This window comes from Taeniopygia guttata, chromosome 12 (assembly GCF_048771995.1).
Source record: "Taeniopygia guttata chromosome 12, bTaeGut7.mat, whole genome shotgun sequence".
NCBI classification, from domain to species: domain Eukaryota; kingdom Metazoa; phylum Chordata; class Aves; order Passeriformes; family Estrildidae; genus Taeniopygia; species Taeniopygia guttata.
In genome coordinates, this window is record NC_133037.1 from 3350144 (window position 1) to 3371524 (window position 21381).

Below are 21381 nucleotides of genomic sequence, written 5' to 3' on the forward strand. Positions count from 1 at the left end.
CCCAAGCATCTTTCAGCTACTGCAATTTAAATAAGCTCTTTGTGCATATCACAAGATGATGATCATACCTTGGAAATTTAAGCTAAATTAAGTATTTTAAATAAACATTAAAGCCATTTTGTATCCTCTTCCACTCTGAGGCTATTCATTTTGATCCCAGCATAAAGGCCTCAACTTCCCATCCCTGGAAGAGTTCAAGGCCAGCTTGGACAGGGCTGGAGTAACCTGGCCTAGAGGAAGGGGTCCCTGCCACAGCAGGGTGCGGAACAAGATATCCATGATGGTCCCTTCCAACCCAAACCATTCTAGAATTCTGTGGTTCTGTGATCCCAGAAATGGAAGTGCCAGGCAGAACTACATTTCCATGCAGGAGAGGGGAGTCAGGGGCAGCACTGGCCATTTCCCAAGGCAAGGATGGAAAACTGCCTGGCAGTGGAATACTGCTCTTACTGTGCAGGGAATAGCACTTCAAGAGGAGGATGGATCAACAGTACCTGGGTTTGTACTCCCCACTGACAATAGTCTTGGACTGTGCCTAATGCAATTCACCTTACCAAGCCAGAGAGTACATTCTTCAACTGTAAGGGACTAGAGAGGCAGGCCACAACTGTACTCCACAAGGAAAGGATTCTGCTGCTATTCTCAGCAACAAGCTCAGTAGGCTTCTAGGATTTCCTGCTTTTTGTAATGTCAAGGGTTATTAGAAAATTGGAAAAAGAAATATTTTAATTCCGAGTTTCAGTAAAAGAGTTCATATTCTTCATTTATATCCTTCATGAAATGGAGTACAAACCTTATAGCTTCTGTGTAAGAGAGCTACAGTTAGTATCTGTGGTTGGCCCCCAAGTACACAATAACACGATTTTCATACACCTTCTTCATTGTTTTCTCAATTTGCTTCAAAAATACTTGTGGAATTCTCCCACATAAAGTGTGCACTGTATCCAGAAACCTCGACTGCAGAGGGTAGTACAAGGACTGGAAGAGATTGTCTTCAAATGGAAACTAAGGAAAAGAAACAAAAAAGAATTTTTAGTTCTCACTAGTTGTGAAAGGGCATTTCATAAGTTTCTGTAAGAGAAAACCTTCCATTGGTAGAGAATATCTTGTCCCTCACCTGCTGAGTGTCACCAGCCCCACCACTTCACACCCTGCCTGCCTGAGAGTGAGCATTGACAGGAATTTTATTAATGTAAGGATATTGTAAGGAAACAGGAGTTTTGGCAAGCAGAGCTGTACACACACAGCATCCCAACCTGTGCCTATGGACAAGCCTCTGCCCTCCGTGTGCCTGAAGGCTTGAGGTGCTCAGGGAGGACAAGCTTTCCCTGGGAATTTATGGACCAGAGCTGCAGCCCCAGCATGAAAAACTCCGCTCCAGCATTTTTTTTCTACCTTCAGTATTCCAGAAAAGCAATCTATCAGCTTTTTTGATTACTACAGTACAAAGGAGAAACGTTTAAACCACCTTGAAGCCAAAGCAGCCACGTTCATTTGTGTCTGGCGGGTTTTACCCAAACACAACTGCCCAGCCTGATGGCTGGCAGAGCAATCTGAGTGAACCCACCCCGGGCACGAGCCGGGGCTGTGTGGAGGCAGCACTTACATCCCGGATCACCTCGTAGAGGGCCTTGAAGGTGGGCTGCTTGTCGTCGTGGTAGACGCCTCTGTTGCCGTGCAGGATGGAGACCCCCTCCTCCTCCGCCCCCCTGCAGTTGCTGCCGTACATGCAGTGGTCAGGCCGGTAGTTCCACTGGCAGGGGAACACGTACAGACACTCTGCCCACGCCAGCAGGGCACAGGGAAGGAAAAGAGACATGTCAGGCAAGAGTTACAACAAATTAAACCAGCCTGGGACTGGGGAATGTTTAGTCACATCTTTTGCAAGTATCCCCAACAGAGACATCTCCTTCCCTCATGAGTGACTGCACTCCCCAGCTGCTGGTCCTGAACAGACATGACTGTTGTTTTGGTTTTTTTGAGAGTTTTAAAGTTTTTCTAAAAGTTTTTTATGCTTTCTGATGTTTACATATTTTTACTAGGGTTTTCACGCATGTTTATGTAACTAATGATTGTTTTGCATTCTTCTTTGCGGAAGGAGAGAATTGATGGCTTGTCGCTGGTTTGACCAGTGTGGTTGGGAGAGGTGGCAATTCCATCCTCCAATCCACTGTCACTTTTGAGATTCTATATATTGCGGAGTCAGGAAATAAAAATCTCTCTTTTAGTTATTTTCTTCCCTCTTTCGCATCTGCCGTCCGTGTGTGCGTTATTTCGTGTCGTAGCATAACACAGGACAACACCAAATCTGGGACCCAACACAACCCAGGGGAGCCCTTCAGAAAGCTCAAGTGGAAGAATAAAAAGCAGAGAGCACACAGCAGGTGGCACTTCCAGCCCCTCTGCCACAGAAGGACTTTCTGGAGTGACAGGAGCGACTGGGGAAGCACACACAGCAGTGGGGTTATGAAAAACCCAGACTCCTCCTGAAGCCAGCAAGGGAAAACTTGCAAAGTATATCCAGTCTTTGCTGCTGAAGCTGTCACAGAGGCCATGACAATTTGTTACACAGCAGAGCATAAGGGGTGGTGTATTTTATCCACAGCCCTCCAAAGAGTCACCAGCCATTAATTTCACAGGTCTAGGTTATTTAGATGAGCCTAATTTCTCAAAAGGGCTCATAACTCCATTTCTCCTGGTGATTTTTTTTAAACCCCATGCACACAGTGCTTGCAATCTGCTTGTCATAAATCACTCCAGTCCCTGTAACCTTTCTGCCTTGGCCCTGGGGAACAATGAATCATGGCTGGTGCCAGCAGGGCATGGCAGAAGCACTGAAGATTGAATTCTTCCCTTGGCCTTTCCCAGCTTCCCGGGGAGCCTGCAGCTGGTCTCATGCAGTTCTTGAAAAGCAGAGGAAAAACTTTCTGAACTTTTCTTCCCTTAAAGCCTCTCCAGCAGAGCTCTCCAGAAAGGGAGAGCAGTCTTTGGAGATGGGCAAAGGGAGCAGCTCCTCAGGCCCAGGGAACAGAGTTCTCTGTGGTTTAAACTCACACCTATAAAAATGCACCTGCAGCAGCCTTGGCCAGTTCCCTCCCCAGCCAGTCTCAACAACACAGAGCTTAAGACCCCAGAAAATCCAGTTTTCTGTGCTAATGGTACACAGTTCTTTCATTTTCTTTTCTTGAGCAGTCTGATTTTATGCAATTCATAAAACATTCTTTACCAGTTCTGAGGAAAAGGCAGACTTTTGTGCAGAAGAGTCTCCTCATGTAGCTTTGATAGAGAACACTCATCACAATATTGAAGTATTTTTGCAGCCTTTGTTTTTTTCCTGCACACTTCAGTGAACAGCTTGTGTCTGACTTCACAACTAATCTGGCTCCATATTTTTCTTTCTCCAGGAGACCATACTCCCATAACATTTGTTTCTTTTGGGAAATTAATTTCCACTCTATTTTTCCCTAGACTGGGGTAATCTATGGTGTACCATGGACGCTGATGTTTGACATCTGTCTGCAGTAAACAGATGTTTCCTTTTTGCTTTGCTTCTCCTTGCTCCAGCAGTTTGCCTGGATTTGGGTATATCCAATTACCTACCCTGTAACTCCTCAGAAAAAAAGAAAAGGGGGCAGAATAAATAAAGAGAATTTCAAACTTGGTTTATTCTTAGGGTAAGTTAAGGTGACAAGGTCACATAGGAAACCAAGAGAAGCAGTAGGGATGGATAGTCAGCATCCATGTAGAAGCATGAAATGAGGTTCTCAGCTTCTCTGGGAAGTGTGTGCTATTCTCCAGTGTTTAAATCCCTGCATTTCTCACCAGCAGGACACCCATGACATCATCTGGTACCTGCTGAGACCGGGTCACTCAGCTCAGAGGCTGGAAGCTGCTTTAGAAATTCCAATGGCTGTTTCCACTTTCTGTCTATATTAGCTTTGTTACTGATTTGCAAAAGTATCACAAGTCAGCTGAATTTCAGAAAAATGGGGCTGAGCTTTGCAGAAAGTTTCACACTTTTACATGCAGATAAATATCTGAAACAAAAACATTTTTGCAGCTACACCCTGGTCCAGTGACACCCATGACATAAACTTTGTCTCTTCACTTCATCATTACTTTTACATCTCACTATTTTCTCAAATCTCCAGAAAACGGATTTATACATTCAATGGAACCAAGTCCAAGACCCATTACCTGCAGCAATGTCAGATATATTTTCATAGGTTGTAAACCCTTTGAGGATGCAGTTACACTGTAACTCCATAGCAGAGTATTTATGCATACTGTAAGTAACAAATAGCAGTTAAAAAAATCAAGTTCATTATATTTTCCCAATGCAGATAATGAAGACTCCAAGAATCATTCCTTACCTGGGTTAAAGTAAAAAATGATATTTAGCAAATCCTGGTCTCCCCACGTGATGTAACTTTTGTACTTTTGGTACAATGGATATAACATTTCCTCCCAAGTCAAGCCACCTGGTATCAAGCTGTTCTGCAGGGCAAGAAAACAGAAACAAGGGATTAATATAATGATCAGTGCTGTGGTATCTGACCCAGAGTGGGCACACACAAATCTATAAGTTCTGCTAAGCCATGTTGGATACCCAGGTGAAAACTGAAAAACTGCCAGGAAATGTTGGACCTGGACAGGGCTGTAACAGCAGAACTCACTGTGTTTATCTAAACAGGAAAACAAGGTCTCCTGGGCCCAGCTCTGATGTCAGCTCCTGCTATTCACAATCTTCCTATTCCAAGTAACAGGAGGGGAAAAAAGTGAAAAAGTGGAAAATGCATGGACAAGGTGAAAATCAAGGTAGAAAAGCAAGTACAATTACAGACTAAAGATCATCCCCCCTGGGAATTATGGTAGTAAGAGCAATGTTTGTTTTTTTTTTCCTCCAGCTGCTCCTGTAACAATGTAGGAAACCCCTGGCATTGCCTGAGGATCCCCTTGGGGTAAGCAAAGTTTTAGTGACTACAGAATATGTGCACAACAACACGGATCTGTTGTGAAAACGTTCCCTTCTCACTTACACCAGCTCAGAGTCACTTATCTGCAGCAGGATGTAAAAGTCTACTCACAACAGATGCAAAAATTACCAATTTCTCAGGGTGTTCACATCAAATTTTCCAATTTTAAAAACAATACAGCAACTGCACCGAAGATCCTTGAGTTTGTTCTTTCATGTATCTTTTTAGGGAAATGTAAGTTGAGGAAGCCATTTTTCACGCTGCTACCAGAGTCCTTCAGCTGCAAGCTCTCACTGCTCCAACCCTGAGGAAGTTTCATTTAATAATCATGTTCACAATTATATCCAATTATACATATTCCGTATTTCTCTGATTCTTTGTATTATGAACTTGATGCAATTCTACGCTGAGCTTTCCAAGCTGTGAAAAACACGTTTTTCAAGATGTGCTGAGTTTCTGCACCAGCTGCATCTGCTCTCACCTTGAAGCGAGCGCTGCGGATCCGTGTCAGATTCATCAGCATCACCCCGGAGTTGAGGCCGGTGGTGCCGTAATAGGGGTGCCGGGCGAAGCGGCTGTACCAGCCAATCTTGGGGATCTCGTGCTCGGGGGCCATGGCAGCCAGCTGGGTGGCGTTGAACTCTCTCAGGAGGTGCCAGATGTCATCGATGGGCCTCAGGAACAGCACGTCAGTGTCCACGTAAAGCAGGGAATCCACATCCTTTAAAATCACCTGTTTGCGCAGCAGGATGAGAAACAAATCAGAGAGACGACAAAGATTATTGGCAAAAGGGACTTTTACTTTAAACTGATCACTCGGGAAAGGTTATTGATTTATCATGTATATGTAATTACACAGAGTTATCAGATTATTGGCTTGTTGTTTGCTGTGTTTTTTTTTTTTTTAACTGCACAATAAAGCAGCTACCAGAGCACTGAGGTTGGATTACCCTTCTTATGAAGCAGCAACTCACCGAGCTCCCAAAAATACCTGCAAGGACTGCTTAGTACCTGTTCAGAAATTATATGTAAATAAAATATATTTACAGAGCTATTTTCAAGATATCCACTGGCACAATGGGTAACCCAGGTAAGCCAGGAGACCAGAATATTTAGACTTACCTTCATATACAATTAATATATACAACTGCTTCACATTAATTAAGATCACCAACATATGTGCATCCCCCTGAAGAACAAAATTTGGTTGCTAAACAGAAATGTCACATTAAAACATACCAGGTTGTATTCAGAGCTCTGTTACCAGATTCTGTAAGAGGAACAACCACAGTAAAATTGGTCAAGTCAGAAGGGTGTAAACTGCAGATTAGAGCCAGGTTCCTGCTGACCATGTTCCCCCTTGTGGCTGCCCAAATCCTTACACACTCCTTCATTAATATCCACGGTGGGACAAATGACCTGCTGCTTCAAGTCTTTGTAAAGTAATAAAGATCATTACCTACAGCTGACCACCAGTTCCATCTGCATTTTTGTTGCTCTTCTTCGCTATTTGCTAAAACTGTCCATAATTTCTTGAAGTATTGAAATTTTCTTACTTTGGTCTAGCCAAAACTCCTGTTTACTTCTCTCTCTTTCGTTGAAAAGCAAACCCAAAAGGTTTTGTATTTTCACCATGTGGAACACAACAATCACTCTCTCATCCAACTGCAATGACATTAATGACAAACTCTCCTATTTATGCAGGTTAAAAGAAATTCCACCAAAGAAATTGAGTTTTCCATAAATTCTAATGCATTGTGACTGAGGATTACCTGTGAAGTAAGAGTGAACAACATTAGGATTGATGGGTGAAAAATATTGCCTCTAAGCATGCTCAACAGGAATCCACTAGGATGCCAAATCCGTGAGTAAAGACTTAAATGAGATTTTTCACCTGACTCAACACATTGGGATTCAGACTGACATTTAGTCAAGTTTAACAAATCCCTGACCTGTATTTCTGACAGGATAACTACATGTTCTTCCTACAGAACAGGGCAAGCAGGAGAAGGAACTGTCTCTGCATTTTAAACAGAAGTTAGGCTTACAACAAACTCTAAGTAAACACATTCAACACAGTCCAGATCTCTCTGTTGGATGGAAGATTATAGGAAGACAGAATTTCCCCACAAAAACCCCACAAGCCAGCATGTGGAGGTATCAGTAAGTGACAAAAATTGTTCAGTAATACACTAAGAGCTCAGAGTAAATATTTGCAGATACTAAGTATCCTCAAGCCCAGTATTAAAAACCAAACCAATAAAAAAGACAGATTTATTTGTAAGAATAAATCAATAGAAGAAAGTCTGAAAGGAAGAAAGGTTTTCAGCTTAAGGATATCCTGGGTATTGTGTATTAATTATTTTGCCTGTATTATTATTACTATAATATTATTATTACCTAGGATCTCTGATTCATAGGGACCTGCTTTGTGAAGTCACATCAAATCAAAATACATTAAAAAAAGAAAAATCACCCCCAAATTTAGTCTGAGACAGGAGGTAACACTGGAATGCAAGCAGAGCACACTGCAGACCATGTAAGATTTTTGACTAAGGGGGCCCTGGTAAAAAGGCAAATTGAAGCATTTTCAGCAGGAAAAACTTACCCTATTTGAGGGGGAAGTTCAACAGGTACCTACTACAGACCCTCCTCATCCCTCCCAAGCATAACTGACAGCCTGGCCACTGCTTCTTCCAGCAGAAAAACATTCTTTCAGCAGCTTTCAATACACAAATAAATTTACATCTGTGGAAGTCTACGGACTGTTATAATTTTCCTACAGATTCAAGCAGGTATTTCAGTTTTTTGTAGTGCCTACCAGCACCTTGTGTATTCCGCCTCTCAGGAGTCACATGCCCTCCTTTCTGCTGGTTAAAAGATTTTTCCTTCTCTCCTGTGTCCAAGGTGTTGTCCTGCAATGACACCCGAGTGGCTAAAAAAAGAGCTGTGCTACCTCCTTTAAGCCGTTCCCACTTTCACACGTTGGGTGTTAAGACTCCTTTAAAAGCTGCAGATGTCAGTTTGAATCGCTCACATCTCTCCTGGCTGTGCCTTGGGAAGGGGGGGATTTCATTTCACCAGCTGCAGCTGTAGGAGCTCCTCACAGAGCAGGAACTTGCAGTGCAGGTTGGAAGTGACACACGGTGACCTAGAGCAGGAGCTTTGCCAGGCTGTGTCTGGAGGTCTGAGCTCACACAAACCATGCATACACACCTGCCAGCCTGGGATTTTGGAAAGGGATGGCCAGAAACATGGCTTGCTCTGCTTGTCTTCCCCTTGCTCTGCAGGCATTTACAGTTTAAAAGTGTGATTTTTTTTTTTTTTTGCAGCAATATAGAGTATTCTTAGTAAATCTGTCAAAAAGTTCTGCATGTTCAGGCTATATTTAGCCTGGCACTTCACTTAAATACTCAATTATCTGTAATTTGATTTCACAACTTCTGTCTCCATAGATTCTCCCTGTGTTAGCAAGGTTGGCAAAGAATAACACACTCCTGAGTAAACACACACTGGTGTACTGTGAAGATGGGCTACCAAGGGCTTGTGAGCACTCATGTGGCAGCTTAGCACAGCTTTATCCAAAATTAGGGACAAATCACTAAGCTTAATGCTAGAGAAACAGTGCCACAAAGTTGAGTTACTAAACCTCATTCTAGTAAGAGATTAACTCAAGTTACAGCAGAGACTTTTGTCTAGCTAAGGCCCTGGCATCTATTCTCCCTGGGCTGGATACTTGAGCATCCCTCAAGGAAAGCTGTAACACAGGGATATTGCTAATCTATCTTAAAAGCTCTTAAGTAGATTAAGTGTTTTGAGAAGGGCTCTAAATGTTCATCCAAAAATCATCCAAAAATCCCTTAGGCATTCCAGGATACTTCAGCTGATTGTTTTGGTAGCTCCAGAAGAGCAGCACAGAGACAGCTGCAGCCAGCCCTGAGGGACCAACATCTCTGGGACCAGAGGATGTTCCTCACCTGCTGTTTTAACACTCAAACCAGTTCCCAGTGCCTGCTGAGGGCACTGCCCTCCTAGTTTAATATTAAAGGTTCACTCTGTGCTTACAAAAAGATCTACATCTTCCTCCCTGTGTCTCTACAAATGCCCTGGATGGTTTTGTTGCAGCAGAGTGCAGCAAGAGATTGACTTGTGAGATCACACAGAGGCTCCATCTATGTTCCCTGCATCCAAGTAGCAAATCAGATGTCTCAGAATGCCTCTGGAAAATGCAGGATGCTGTAGAGTCTTCCTTTATATTTTGGCATTCTAGGTAGAGTCAGCAAGTTGGGAATGTGCACTTCAACCTGTTGCCCAGGACAGAACAGTTCAGTACTGTGAATTGCAGGGTCACATCCCACAGCTCTACTTTCATCGCTGGGTAAAACCACTGAAAGGTTCTTACCCAATTTTCCCTGAAGACATTCCTCAGACCCTCCTGTCCACTTTCACACGCCTGCTGGTGCTGTAGAAGAGATTTCTTTGGCAGGAAAGACACTTGTGAATCAAAGACTCGCATTCCACTCGGGCTTAGCACTATCAGGAGCAAGACAACTTGCACAACTGAGAGCTAAGCAGCTGATAACTACTGCTCTCCTGGGGTCCTCCCGAAATCCAGGCACATTTCGTGCTGCTGCAGGGAACAGTGCTCAGTACAGAGAGGGATGCAAAAAACCCAAGCTGATATTCTGCTGGTATTTATTAAAAATAAAAGTCGAATTAGTTATCTAAACAGTGAACTAGTGAACACTTGGAACCCTCTGCTCCCACTGTGTGCTGACAGTTCAAGTGGGATATCAGAACCCAGTTATCAAACACCAAAATAATGGCTGGAATTACCCAGAAACAGCCTAACGTTGTGCCAGCACAACTCAAGCACCAAACCTTGAGGTCCTCAAGGACATTTGCCACCTCAGCTATGATAACAGCTTGTTTATTATACCCACATCAACTCCGTGTCAGCTGCAACTCCTCTTGGACAGCCCCTCCTACACAAAGCCATAAACCTCAGCCTGACCACACACAGCATTTTGCAACTGCCCCTAGAGAAACAAACATCTACAGCTGCCCCCTCATTCTGCTAACACAACAAGCAATAGTCTAATACTCCTTGAAAGGAGTTACTGGAGAACTTCAGCAACGTGTGAGTGACAAAAAGGAATCAGGAAAAGCACTGACCTGCCTGAAGGAGTCAGCATGAATGCATATCCCCTTTCTGTCATCAGAACAGTGAAGAGAAATAAAAGTTAAATAATTCCTATGATTAGTCTCCCAAAATGACAGAAAGTATCCCAGAAGAACAGAGATTTCTGTTTACCCAGGACATCCTGACACTCTGTATGGAACAAACTCAGTTTAGGGATTATCTTCCAGGTGATACAAATATTTACTCAGGGGAGAGAGGATCCCTGCTGCAGTTGGAGTTACTTCCAGCCCATCTGGCCTTTGTGCTGCTGATAGTCCACCCCTAAAAGGCAGATCAGCAGAACTGCTGACAGCACATATTTTCTCACATATGTATTCACAGGCTACGTATCTGGACATGCAGCTGTCTCTGATTGCTTCCATCTGAGAGGGGAAAGATTTCTTTGTCCCCCCTCCACTTCTCCTAAGACAGCGATGAAGAAATCTGGATCATGTGAACAGCTTGTCACTTCACTGGAGTCACCCCAATCAACAGCAACCCACGAGATAGTTTTGATAGATGTTCTCAGTTCCACAGAAATTGCTTTATGCAAACGTTCTTTCAACTTCTGATATGCAAAATTGGTATCAACACTTCCCTTCTCTCCAAGTTTACCAGACTGGATATAATATAACTTTTTAGTGAACTTGAAGAGTCCAGGATAGACCAAGTTCTTGCACGAAATCCAACTTCAAACACACTGGAATTATTACCTTAAGGGCAATTCTGACAGTCTTGGAAAAAAGAAGTAAAACTCAAGGAAAAGGGACTGCTGAGAGCATCAGTTTAAGGGCTAACATATGGAAAAAACGATGGTGGGTAAAGCAGGCATGTTGTAAAGAATGTTATTTACAAAACGCACGCAGCATCTACCCTGAAAGATCTGCCCTGAGAAAGATCTCTCATTCTCTCTGGAGTCTGGAGAGCCCGAGAGGCTCATGGAACCAGAGACAAATCAGAAACACACATCCTTTGTTAGCCAGGAAAAAGCCAGGCTGAATTTGTGGGTTTTTTTTTTTTTTACAGTGTCTTAAAGCACAGACTAAAATTATCTTTAAGCAGATGTTTCAGCCTGAAAATGGTTTCAATATTATACCAGCAAAGCTTATTTTTCCTGAAGCAACCTACTCAGAAATCCAGGTGCCTTACCGGAAGAAACAGGCGCTGGGCAGCACATGGTTTGAATAACTTTTTCCATTCCTGAGCATTTCCTACTGAGAAGGTTATTGGGTAAATGTTGGACTCAAACTTCTTAGTATATGAGGAAGGCCACTCCTTTAACTGAAAGACATGGTGGGAGGAAATCAGACACTACATGTTATAGAGCTTTGGTAAAAAAATGCATGCATAAGGAATTTATAAGTGTGTACAGTAAGCAACGTGCTCAGCTGCTACTTGTTGATGTTAGTGTATTTTTTCTCAGAGATTTAAAACTTATAACTATTATTTATTTATAACTATAATTAGTTGTTTATTTACCAAATGACAAAGAAACTCACCTTTGTCTCAAATTCAGGTTTAAGGGAATCCTCAGCAAAGATGTGGAAGCAGAGCCTCCTGTTGCTGAAGAGAACTGCTGATTTCAGCATGATCAGGGTCTCCTCCAGCCGGTCCCCACATGCCACCACTGCCAGATGCATGCACTGCAAGGATGAGGGGTCCTGTGGATGTTTCTGCTCTCCAGGCTTCCTGAAAATTTAGGGATAGGCACATAAAAATTACTGAGGTAGACATGAAGAGAATCCCTCATTAACAGACATCAGGGTTGGTTTTTCTTCATCATTTTGCAAAGGATCAGGAGGGTTTTTTCTGGTTAGATATTTACAGAAGAAGCAAACAGCATGGTAATTCCTGTCCCTGGTACAGATCAATAGTGTTACAGTATAACATAAAGAGAAAGGCTATTTTCTATTATTCCTACATTTCTGGGTTTGCAAACATCACTGCACTACAGACACAGATAAAGCCAACTTCACAGCACCTCAAAACAGACACCACCTTGCTCTGTGCAAATGACAGCTCCTTCCTCAGCCCAGAGGTCACAAAGCCAGACAGTTACAGCTACCCAGCCAACTTTCTAACACAATGCAGATCACACAACTGCATCCAGCAACTTCATTTTCAAGCCAGTAATGGCTAGACTGGAAGAAGACAGACATACTTAAAAAAAAAACCCACTGCATCCATATGTAAATTGTTCTAACAGTTAATTAATTTTGCTATTAAAGATGCATGCCTTAATCCTGGCTTGAAGGTACTGGCAGAGTTTCCAAGGACTGTTCTCCATTTCACCCCATGGAATCCATGATGTTTTGCTAAAATATAGCTTTTTGAAAACAAATATAGTCACATATCCCAGATGAATCAGACTATATTCCAAGGGCCAAACTGTGGGATTTTCACTTAGCACTCACCTGTGTGGGCTTTAAATACATTTCATCCAGATACAGGGAACACTGTAAGAGGCACAATGAAGCTTCCTGCTAGCCAGAAAAATCTGTTTCTCCTGGGGAGTTGAAGACCTTTTGAAAATCTTTTGGTTCTGTGTTTAGAGTGGAAGTAAAAATTGCATCCTCGAGGAATGCTTGCACCATGGTGTACCCACATTCCAACACAGATGGCACTTAGCCTCCATCACACAGGATGGAGCTGACCAAGCAACTCAATCCCAGGCACAGCAATCATTCCTGGAGAGTTCAAAAGGCAAATCATAGATCACTGCCTGCTCTGGACATATCGCTGAGCAGAGGACATCAATCCCAGCCCTGCTCTGAACCCACAATTACACACACACAATTAATCACTGGAGTTAATGCTACAAACAGAAGTTCTAAATAAGGAGAAAAATTATAGTTTTAAGCTGTTATTAGTTTTTCCAGACACTGAAGTGCTGCTCTGTGTAACAGCAGCATTCTGCCCTTCAGAGTAACCCACCTCTGTGTAAAGGAGCACCAGGCACTGGCACTTCACTGACTGTATAAAGCAACACGTTTCATTGAGGGTTTAAAATCTTCTGCTATAATCTTAATTAACCCCCAATTTCATCAGTGCATAAATAATGGAATATTACATCTATGTGAAGTGGTATTTACTCTGCAACCTATTAGTGTAAAAATCGCTGAATTATTGGAGTAATTAGCTGCTCACACAGATCACCTTTTCCCCCTTCTCTCCATCTGTGTAATGCTTCCCCTTAATTGAGTCTCTAAATCAAGCCATGCACAGGCTGGGAGCTGCTTTGATGTAGTTTCTGGCAATGGAATTCACTGGGAGAGGGACTAAACCCTGCACTTTTATTGCAGTATTTCAAAACCCCACACCAAAGCACTCGGCTTTCCTGGGCAGTTTTAGCCACAGTGAGCTCTGCATTATGCAGCTGTTTTGCAGGGAAAAATCCAGTATGTGTAGACAACACTTCCAAAGGGCAAACTGAGCAGAAGCAATTCTTGGTGAAAGCAGAATGCCTGGATAGCCCATGGGAGTAGGGAAACAACAGACATCCAACATAGACACTGTGGAGGAGAAAGCTGAGCCCTGGAGGTGAGGAATTACCAACATTTCAGGGGTTCAGGAGCCTGGAGTGCCCTGAATTGGAATAATCATCCCAGAAAAAGGAGCCATTTGAACTACATAAGTCATAGCCTGGAACACTGAGGGCAATAATCAGCGAGAGAAGTAGCAATGAGGTACAGAAGAATTCTGGGACACAACATTCTGCATCTTCTTTGTAAGTACATAAAGAAACTTAGAGGACAGTGAAAACAAAGGTGAGCTGCACACTGCCACAGCAGGATGGATTTGACTGCAATTTTAACTTAGGCTTTAAAAACTAACAGTTATCCAGAAGCCTGAGAAGGGGCAGGTGGAGAAGAGGCAAAGTCAAACTGCCTGGAGGGCAAACAAGCAGATCATGGCAAAGAACATCCCAGCTCCCCTTCCCTGCCCTGCTCATGCCCACACCCCATACAGGGCAAGGAGGATGGAAAGGACAGGGAGGAAGAGCTGGATGGAAGGACATCCCTTGAAGATGTGCAAGACATAGCCAAGCTGTCCTACCTGTAGAGTGGGAACAGCTGTTACAGCTCTAAGAATTTCCCATCTCAAAACACTCCCTATACATTAAAAAGCCCAAAGATCCACAGACTAATGCAATTATTATCATTAGCCAATTCTTCCTAACATTCACATTCATTCCTTTATAGTTCAACTTGTCTGTTATGAACACTCTGTAGCTGGATTCTATAACCTAAATTAAATGTTTAAGCACACTGAAAGCAATGCAGAGACCTGGGCCCTAAAGTTTAATATGTTTGACAAGAACAAATACACAAACTAAGATTAAGCACTCCAGAAAGCATCACAAAATACTTGCAGAACACATCCCCACGGAGTGGCTGAAGACTGGATCACAATGAAATGTTTACAGCAAAGACCTTCCAGCAATACAGAGCAACTCCCATCCAGTTGCTCACTCGTATTTTATTTACTGAATACAATTTCTTCAGAAAGGCACTGACACAGCAGGAGCAGCTTGAGTGCTCAAGCACAACACTGTGCATTCCTAGGTCTTAAAGTTTCGATTACATGTAATTTTCTTATTAGTCACAGTCAGTGTCTCAAACATAATTAACCCAAAACCTGTCTAAATCAATCCAAATCCATTCAAAATAATGCATTCCCACCTCATTACAGAACCTGCTAATCTATTCAAGCCTTCAAATTTATTCCTGAAAGATAATACATGCAGACGCTTCCAAGATGCAATATAGTTGTTGATTTTTGAAACATTCTTCCCATTATGATCTCATTTACTTTTGCAGCACAAACAAGGGTAGATTCAGGCATTGTATCAAAACCAGTGATTCACTGAGCAGGCTCCTTCCCCGACAGCCACCCCTGAGTCAACGTCCCAACAACAGCTCCATGATGTGAAACACATTTTCTTGGACACTTTGAAATACAAATGTTCTTCTTCTTGAAATACAAATGTTTTTAAGTCAACCTTTCACACTTTGCAGCAGTTGCACAAAACCAACAGGAGCTGCTGTCAATCCAAGAATGGTTGAAGTTTCAACCTTCTCCTACCACTCAGAGAAAGGGAAAAAAGCCACTCAAAAACAGAATGGATGTTTCTCTCTCCTTTTATGAAGTGGGTTCTTTATGAAACAAGTATGAAATACTTGGGGTTTCAGCATGTTATTATCAAACTCGAGCCAAACTTGCATGCATGTGCACACAGGCTGGGCACACAGAAAGAAAAAGTATCTTGACACGTTGCCATGCAAGGGATGTTTTGCACTGGAAAAGTTACTTTCAGGGAACTAAATGTGCTGGTGAAGGTTCACTTCCCCTGCCTTGCCATGCTGGTTTAAGAGAGAGAATGGCCACATCTGCCCTTCAAATGTAAAACAATCCTCCTTTTTGATACTTTGCACACATGGGTTTGGCACGTACTTAAAATTCTTCATATAAAAAAGTCTTACCAAAGGCACAGAACTTGCTACTAATCAGAACTTTACCTAGATTTGTCAAAATTATCTAATGACCAAAGCAGGACACATGGATGGTATTGCTAACATTTGTAAAGCACCAGCCAGCTAATGACATATGCCTACATTAAACTTTATCTATAGCTTCTTTTGTTAAAAGAATTCTGCACTTCTTAAAACCTGATGTCTTCTGATATTATGGGGCAAAAAAAACCTCCAGTAATACAAATCTCAGTCAAAATACAATTCATCTTCCCTGCACGATGCTGATTCTCATGAAGCAAACACAAATCCTGAGTTACAGCTGTTTGTGAGCTGAGCTCAAATCTTGCATCCTCTGACAAACCTTCTTGACAAAGCTGAATTGAAATGTTTTACATTCACACAGACAGAACTTCAATTCTGCAGTCTCATGTACATTGTGATCACCTCACAAGATCTTACAGTCCTAATCGGATTTGTTATTATCCTGAATTAATCAGATAAGGTGGGATCTCTTGCATTAAATAAAAAAATTATGTTCCTTTGCTCATAAGGAGGAACTAAAATGATAATCATGGCCTGTTTCTTACAATCCAAATTCAAACCCCCACAGTGCTTTCAGTTTAGCTTGAATCAGGCTTTTTAAGCCCAGCAGATCCCAACACCTGATGCCTTTCCAACAAGGCAAGCATCATCTCCCACTTTAACCACTTACGTCACACCCTCCCCACAAAAATTCTATTTTTTATGGATACCCTCACCTGAATAAATTTTAGTAGTAACTAATACAACACAGAACCTTTCAGCAAATGGCTGAGCAGGACCTAAAGCATTGTGCTTTTCAGTTATATAAACTCCTGCTGGGGCAAACGATGCAGGATGACAAGAGAAAACCCCACAAACAGAATTCTGAAGAAAATGCACACTTTGAATACTAAATTCCTCCTTTTTGCTGTTGTGCTGCAGACCTTGTAAAAAGGACTCACAAAGTCAACAAATAATCAAAAAGTTAGATAATGTCAAATTGTGAAACATGAAGATGCCACTGAAAAGTGCTTTGAAGTGGAATGGTTGTTTACACTCTCTGGCAGTTCCACACTTTCCCGGCTCCCTCCTTCAGTGTTCTTCTTGATTTCCATGATAATCACAGAGATATGCCTCAAAGAAAAATGACTTCAGGAGGTACAGTTGCAAGTGGAAATAATCCTGCTTTAATACCGGCATTTAAATTCTGTCCGTGGCCCACTCTCAGCCCCAGAAAACATCTCCTGCATTCAGTGGGGTAACAATGCTGGGAGAAACCAACTGCTTTAATAAGTTAAGGAGTAAGAGCTCAAGAAACCGGAATAGTCTTTCATTCAGAACATCTCTGTGAAATCATGAATCAGAGACACAAAGACATACCAAGTTAATTAGATATATGAGGTCACACTGACCATAACATAATTGGAATGCAAAGGGGAAAACAAGCCCTCCACCCACTGAAAGCTGCCCTTTCTCAACTAATTAGTTTTATAGAAAAAATACCCTGCCTGTAAGGTGCTGGGACAGGAAACACACCACACCACGATTTAAAACACTTTTAAAGTTCTGATGAATTAATTTACACCTAAAAAAACTTTCAAAACAAAAATCTCGAAAGCTTAAAATCTGGCAGTGGCACCACGGGGCAATGAGGAGCCGCCTTCCCTTTTCCCTGGCAAACCAAAGGCGCAAAGCGCAGCTCCGAGGTGACAGCAGCAGCCAGCGAGCGCCACTCTGCCCACGGCAGCCTCGGGAACAAGGCCAGCACCAGGGGCAGAGCCGCTGTTTCAGAAGCTGCTCCCGCAGAGGAGGGGCACAGGGAAATCCTTTCCTGGCACCGCCGGCAACTACGCCGCCAGGGGAAACGCGCAGGGAAAAGTTTGTACTTGCGAACCTCAGCAGTTCGCACAAGCGGCTCTCATCGCCGATCGCTAGCGGGGCAAGAACATCCGCGAGAGGGGAGCGCACCAAAGCGACACCGCCGAGGGCAGCCGCGGGGCGGGCGGGTCACGCGTGGGGCTGGGCTCGGGCACAGCGGCCGGGGGATTCCCGAGGGCAGGGGCCGGGGCGCGGAGCCGCTCCCGTTACCTGGCGCTGGCGCTGCCCGCGGGGCTCCTCCTCGGGGGGCTCCGGCCGAGGCGCGGCGGGCGGCGGGCGGGCGCGGAGGGCGCGGGCGGCGGGGCCGCGCTGCCCGCCAGCAGATAGAGCAGCAGCAGCACGGCCAGGCACAGCAGGGCCGCCGCCACCTTGCAGGGCCGCCGCATGGCCGGCTCAGCACGGCCGCATGGCCGGCTCAGCACGGCGGCACGGCCGGGCCAGCAGCGCCGCGCGTCCCGCCGGCCGCACCGCCGAGCCCGGCCCGAGCGGGGACGTGGCCGCACGGCCCGGCCCGAGCGGCGCGGGGCGGGGCGGGGCGGGCCGGGGCGGGCCGCGCCCACCGCGCTGCCCCGAGCAGCGGCCCGGCCCCGGGAGCGCCCACGGCACTGCCCCGAGCGGCGGCCCGGCCCCGGGCAGAGCCCACCGCGCTGCCCCGAGCAGCGGCCCGGCCCCGGGCAGAGCCCACCGCGCTGCCCCGAGCAGCGGCCCGGCCCCGGGCAGAGCCCACCGCGCTGCCCCGAGCAGCCGCCCGGCCCCGGGAGCGGCACGGCGAGCAGCGCCGGGCACGGACCGCGGGCGTGCAGAGAGACCTTTGGTTTCACGGGTGGGCAGTGCTGGGAGAGCGTGAGTGCGATCAGGAGGAAAACGGGGAACTCGTCTCGACAGCGCGTTTCCTCTGTCTGCGCTAACGGGGAAACCGAGCTTCCCTCCGCCTTGCAGCCCCAGTTCATCCCTGGCAGCCCCGGTTCATCCCTTGCACCCCCTGTTTATCCCTTGCAGCCCCGGTTCATTCCTTGCAGCCCCAGTTCATCCCTTGCAGCCCCAGTTCATCACTTGCAGCCCCAGTTTATCCCTTGCAGCCCCAGTTTATTCCTTGCAGCCCCAGTTTATCTTTTGCAGCCCCGGTTTATTCCTTGCAGCCCAGTTTATTCCTTGCAGCCCCAGTTTATTCCTTGCAGCCCCAGTTTATTCCTTGCAGGCACTGCGCACTCCTCGTTCCACCTGCACCGAAGGCAGGTAAAGGATCAAGTGCAATAGTTGTAAAAGGAACAAGGCGCTCACTCACTTGTGGGTGGCTTTGTCCCCGTGTGACCCATCCTAGCCCGTCTGCTGTGGGACATCAGCAGAAATCACGACAGTGAATTTCACAGAAGTAAATCCTGCTTGGGGTCATAATCTGGTTTATGACCTTGCAATGTGCAGAGTGACAGAAATACAAGGACTCTTGCAACCCCATGGAGCTGGAGTACAAACTGTGCAAAGAATTGAGACACCAACATTGGAAAGGGGACAGAAGGGAAAGTGGAGCCCCACAAGTTTAGTACAGGAGGAGCCTCGTGTCCCTCATGGAGCCACTGGAAGTGACAGTGGCATTCACTGGCAGCAGAACTGTACAGCCTGTCCATTTTACACTGCTCACACCACATGCCTTCACCAGTGCTGCCCCAAAATGGGCTTTGCCTTAGCATCAGTCCAAATGCAATGAACAACTACTGTTTCAAGAGTTTCATCCAACTCGGATTGTGGCCACATATGAAAATGTAAATTACTTCATGCTAAGAGAAAATAGCAATACTAAATGAGAAACTACAGCAAAACCACAATGCATAAACATATGTTCCTTCCCAAGAATATATGGACTATAATAAAACCCTACCAAACATTATACTTAATGAAAAAGAGTACCAGGGGCTGAAATCCTCAAGCTGTTCCAATGTGTGATTTTTGTATCATCAGTACAATCACTTTCTTCTCTAGATGTGTCAATTATGCCCTCTTAGTTATTTTGTTTTCAATTACCATTTCCAAGGTTGTCAGATTTACTCATTATTAGCAATGTAGAGCAAATTCTGCTTATCAATTGCAAAGCTTCATGTTTCTATTTCTCAAACAAACAGCAAGCTGTCCTAATTACTTGCCCAAAACGTTGTAGATAATGCATTTTAATTCTTCTGTACTCCATTAAATATCTACCAGCCAAATTCCCTTCATCAGAAAGATGCACTAAAAGATGCAGTCTTTGTAGATTTCCAAATAAAACATTTTCATGACAGTTCCAAAAAAATTCAGTGTGTATTTTACAGACGAAAGCAATACTCATTCCTTGGAGATGCTACCTTTACTTGGCTGGAAAAGCAGAATGGCTGATGCACCACCTTATTCGCTAAAATCAATATATAAACAGTTATGTTACAAGGAAAGTATTAGCACAAAAAAAAAAAAAGAAAAGGGTGGGAGTTCTTAGGCTCTAAAAAATAATTCTGAGGCAGTCTTGAAAAGTGTCAGACAAGAATAAATTCTCAGATGAAACTTCCTTATCCTTCACAGGCATGTCCTGCAAATTTGAATTTATTCAGAGAAGATGGTGCCTACTGGTTCATAATCCAGCTTCTTATCCAATATACTTATTGCAGATTACTTTGTAAGGTCTAAAAGTTAATTAGTGCTGAAGTTCTCTGGAAATGCATCAAAAGTTTCTGAGGACACGACTGAGGCCTTCGTCCAAAACAAATCAGCCTCTGAAATTAGATATCATTAACTTCTTAACATGGAAAAAAAAGATTTTTGTATGTGATGCATCTTCAATTTCTGCACGTGAAAAACTGGGACACAAGGAAGTTTAGGCTGAATTTTAAAACCATCCAAAAATTATAAATCAGTGGCAAGAACTATCTATTTTGAAGCAAATGCTTTCATTTTTGTGCAGTACTTGAACTGCTAGTTCAGTTCAGTACATATTAATCAGATTTTCAGTCTGAAGGATTGTCTGACTACTCTTTATTTATTTTTTTTTAAGAAAACTTTATTAGGAGAGGTTACATAATTCTGCTTTTTCCCTCCAGGAAAAATATTTGAATGCATTTCAGAGGGGGCAGTAAGATAGTCAGCAGCATTTAAAAATGTAGACATTTATCTAGAACCAGAATACCTCTCATGGTCCAAGGGCAGAAGAATTAGATTAATTCTACGTTAGGTAATATATTTAATAAATTACAGCTTTTAAACCAACTTTTCTGCTCGTGGATCCTGTTCTCCTTCATGCTGTATTTGTTTTGATCCGTCAGGATCTGTCCCCTGTTCACCCTGTCAGTGTTTGCATTAATCCAGTAGCTTAGAAGAGCTTTATGTAATTGGGAATTCCTACTCTGACAGTGCTCGTGGGGTCACTCTTCTGTTTACTCATCTTCTACCTTATCTGCAGCAAAGGAGGAGACAGAGGAGTGCAAACATAACAGAAATAGCACATTTGTTCACAGGAATTAGTGCTGGATTAACCAGTGGCGTCACAGGAAAAGAACCAAACCATCTCCCCAACGCACTCAAGTTCAGTTTCCACACTTCTTTATGAAAAGCAGCTCCTGAAATAAAATATGCTCAGTCTGTGCAAGATGCTTTTCGCAAGATAAGAATCGCAGATAAGAATTCATTCTTTTCGTCTGTCCAGACGACGGATTACGACTTTTACCCTGAACGACCTGGCCTTACACAGCCACACTGCTTACCAATCACTCCCTTTCCAACAACTCTCGCACGCATCAGGAAACTCCACCAAACTGACGGGCAGCAAGAATTCACAGTAAATCTTTGAACGGCTGCACAGTAAATCTTTGAATGAAGGAGCAGGGCTGCA

The 21381-nt window shown here is 43.9% G+C and overlaps 1 protein-coding gene across 2 annotated transcripts; it reads right to left on the bottom strand.

Annotated features, from left to right (window-relative positions):
* Nucleotides 1-708: 708 nt before the first annotated feature.
* GXYLT2 (glucoside xylosyltransferase 2) lies at nt 709-21381 on the bottom strand. Of its 2 annotated transcripts, none has more exons than XM_032750624.3 (7): nt 21254-21381; nt 11658-11847; nt 11308-11439; nt 5458-5709; nt 4374-4497; nt 1607-1779; nt 709-1005 (listed from the first exon to the last, which is right to left on the bottom strand). In XM_032750624.3, exons 2-7 carry the CDS (start codon nt 11796-11798, stop codon nt 823-825), a joined length of 1005 nt encoding a protein of 334 aa, XP_032606515.3. In that variant the 5' UTR covers nt 11799-11847; nt 21254-21381; the 3' UTR covers nt 709-822. The 2 variants fall into 2 exon arrangements, with proteins under 2 accessions (XP_032606515.3, XP_002189241.7); XM_002189205.7 differs by lacking the exon at nt 21254-21381 and adding an exon at nt 17742-18053.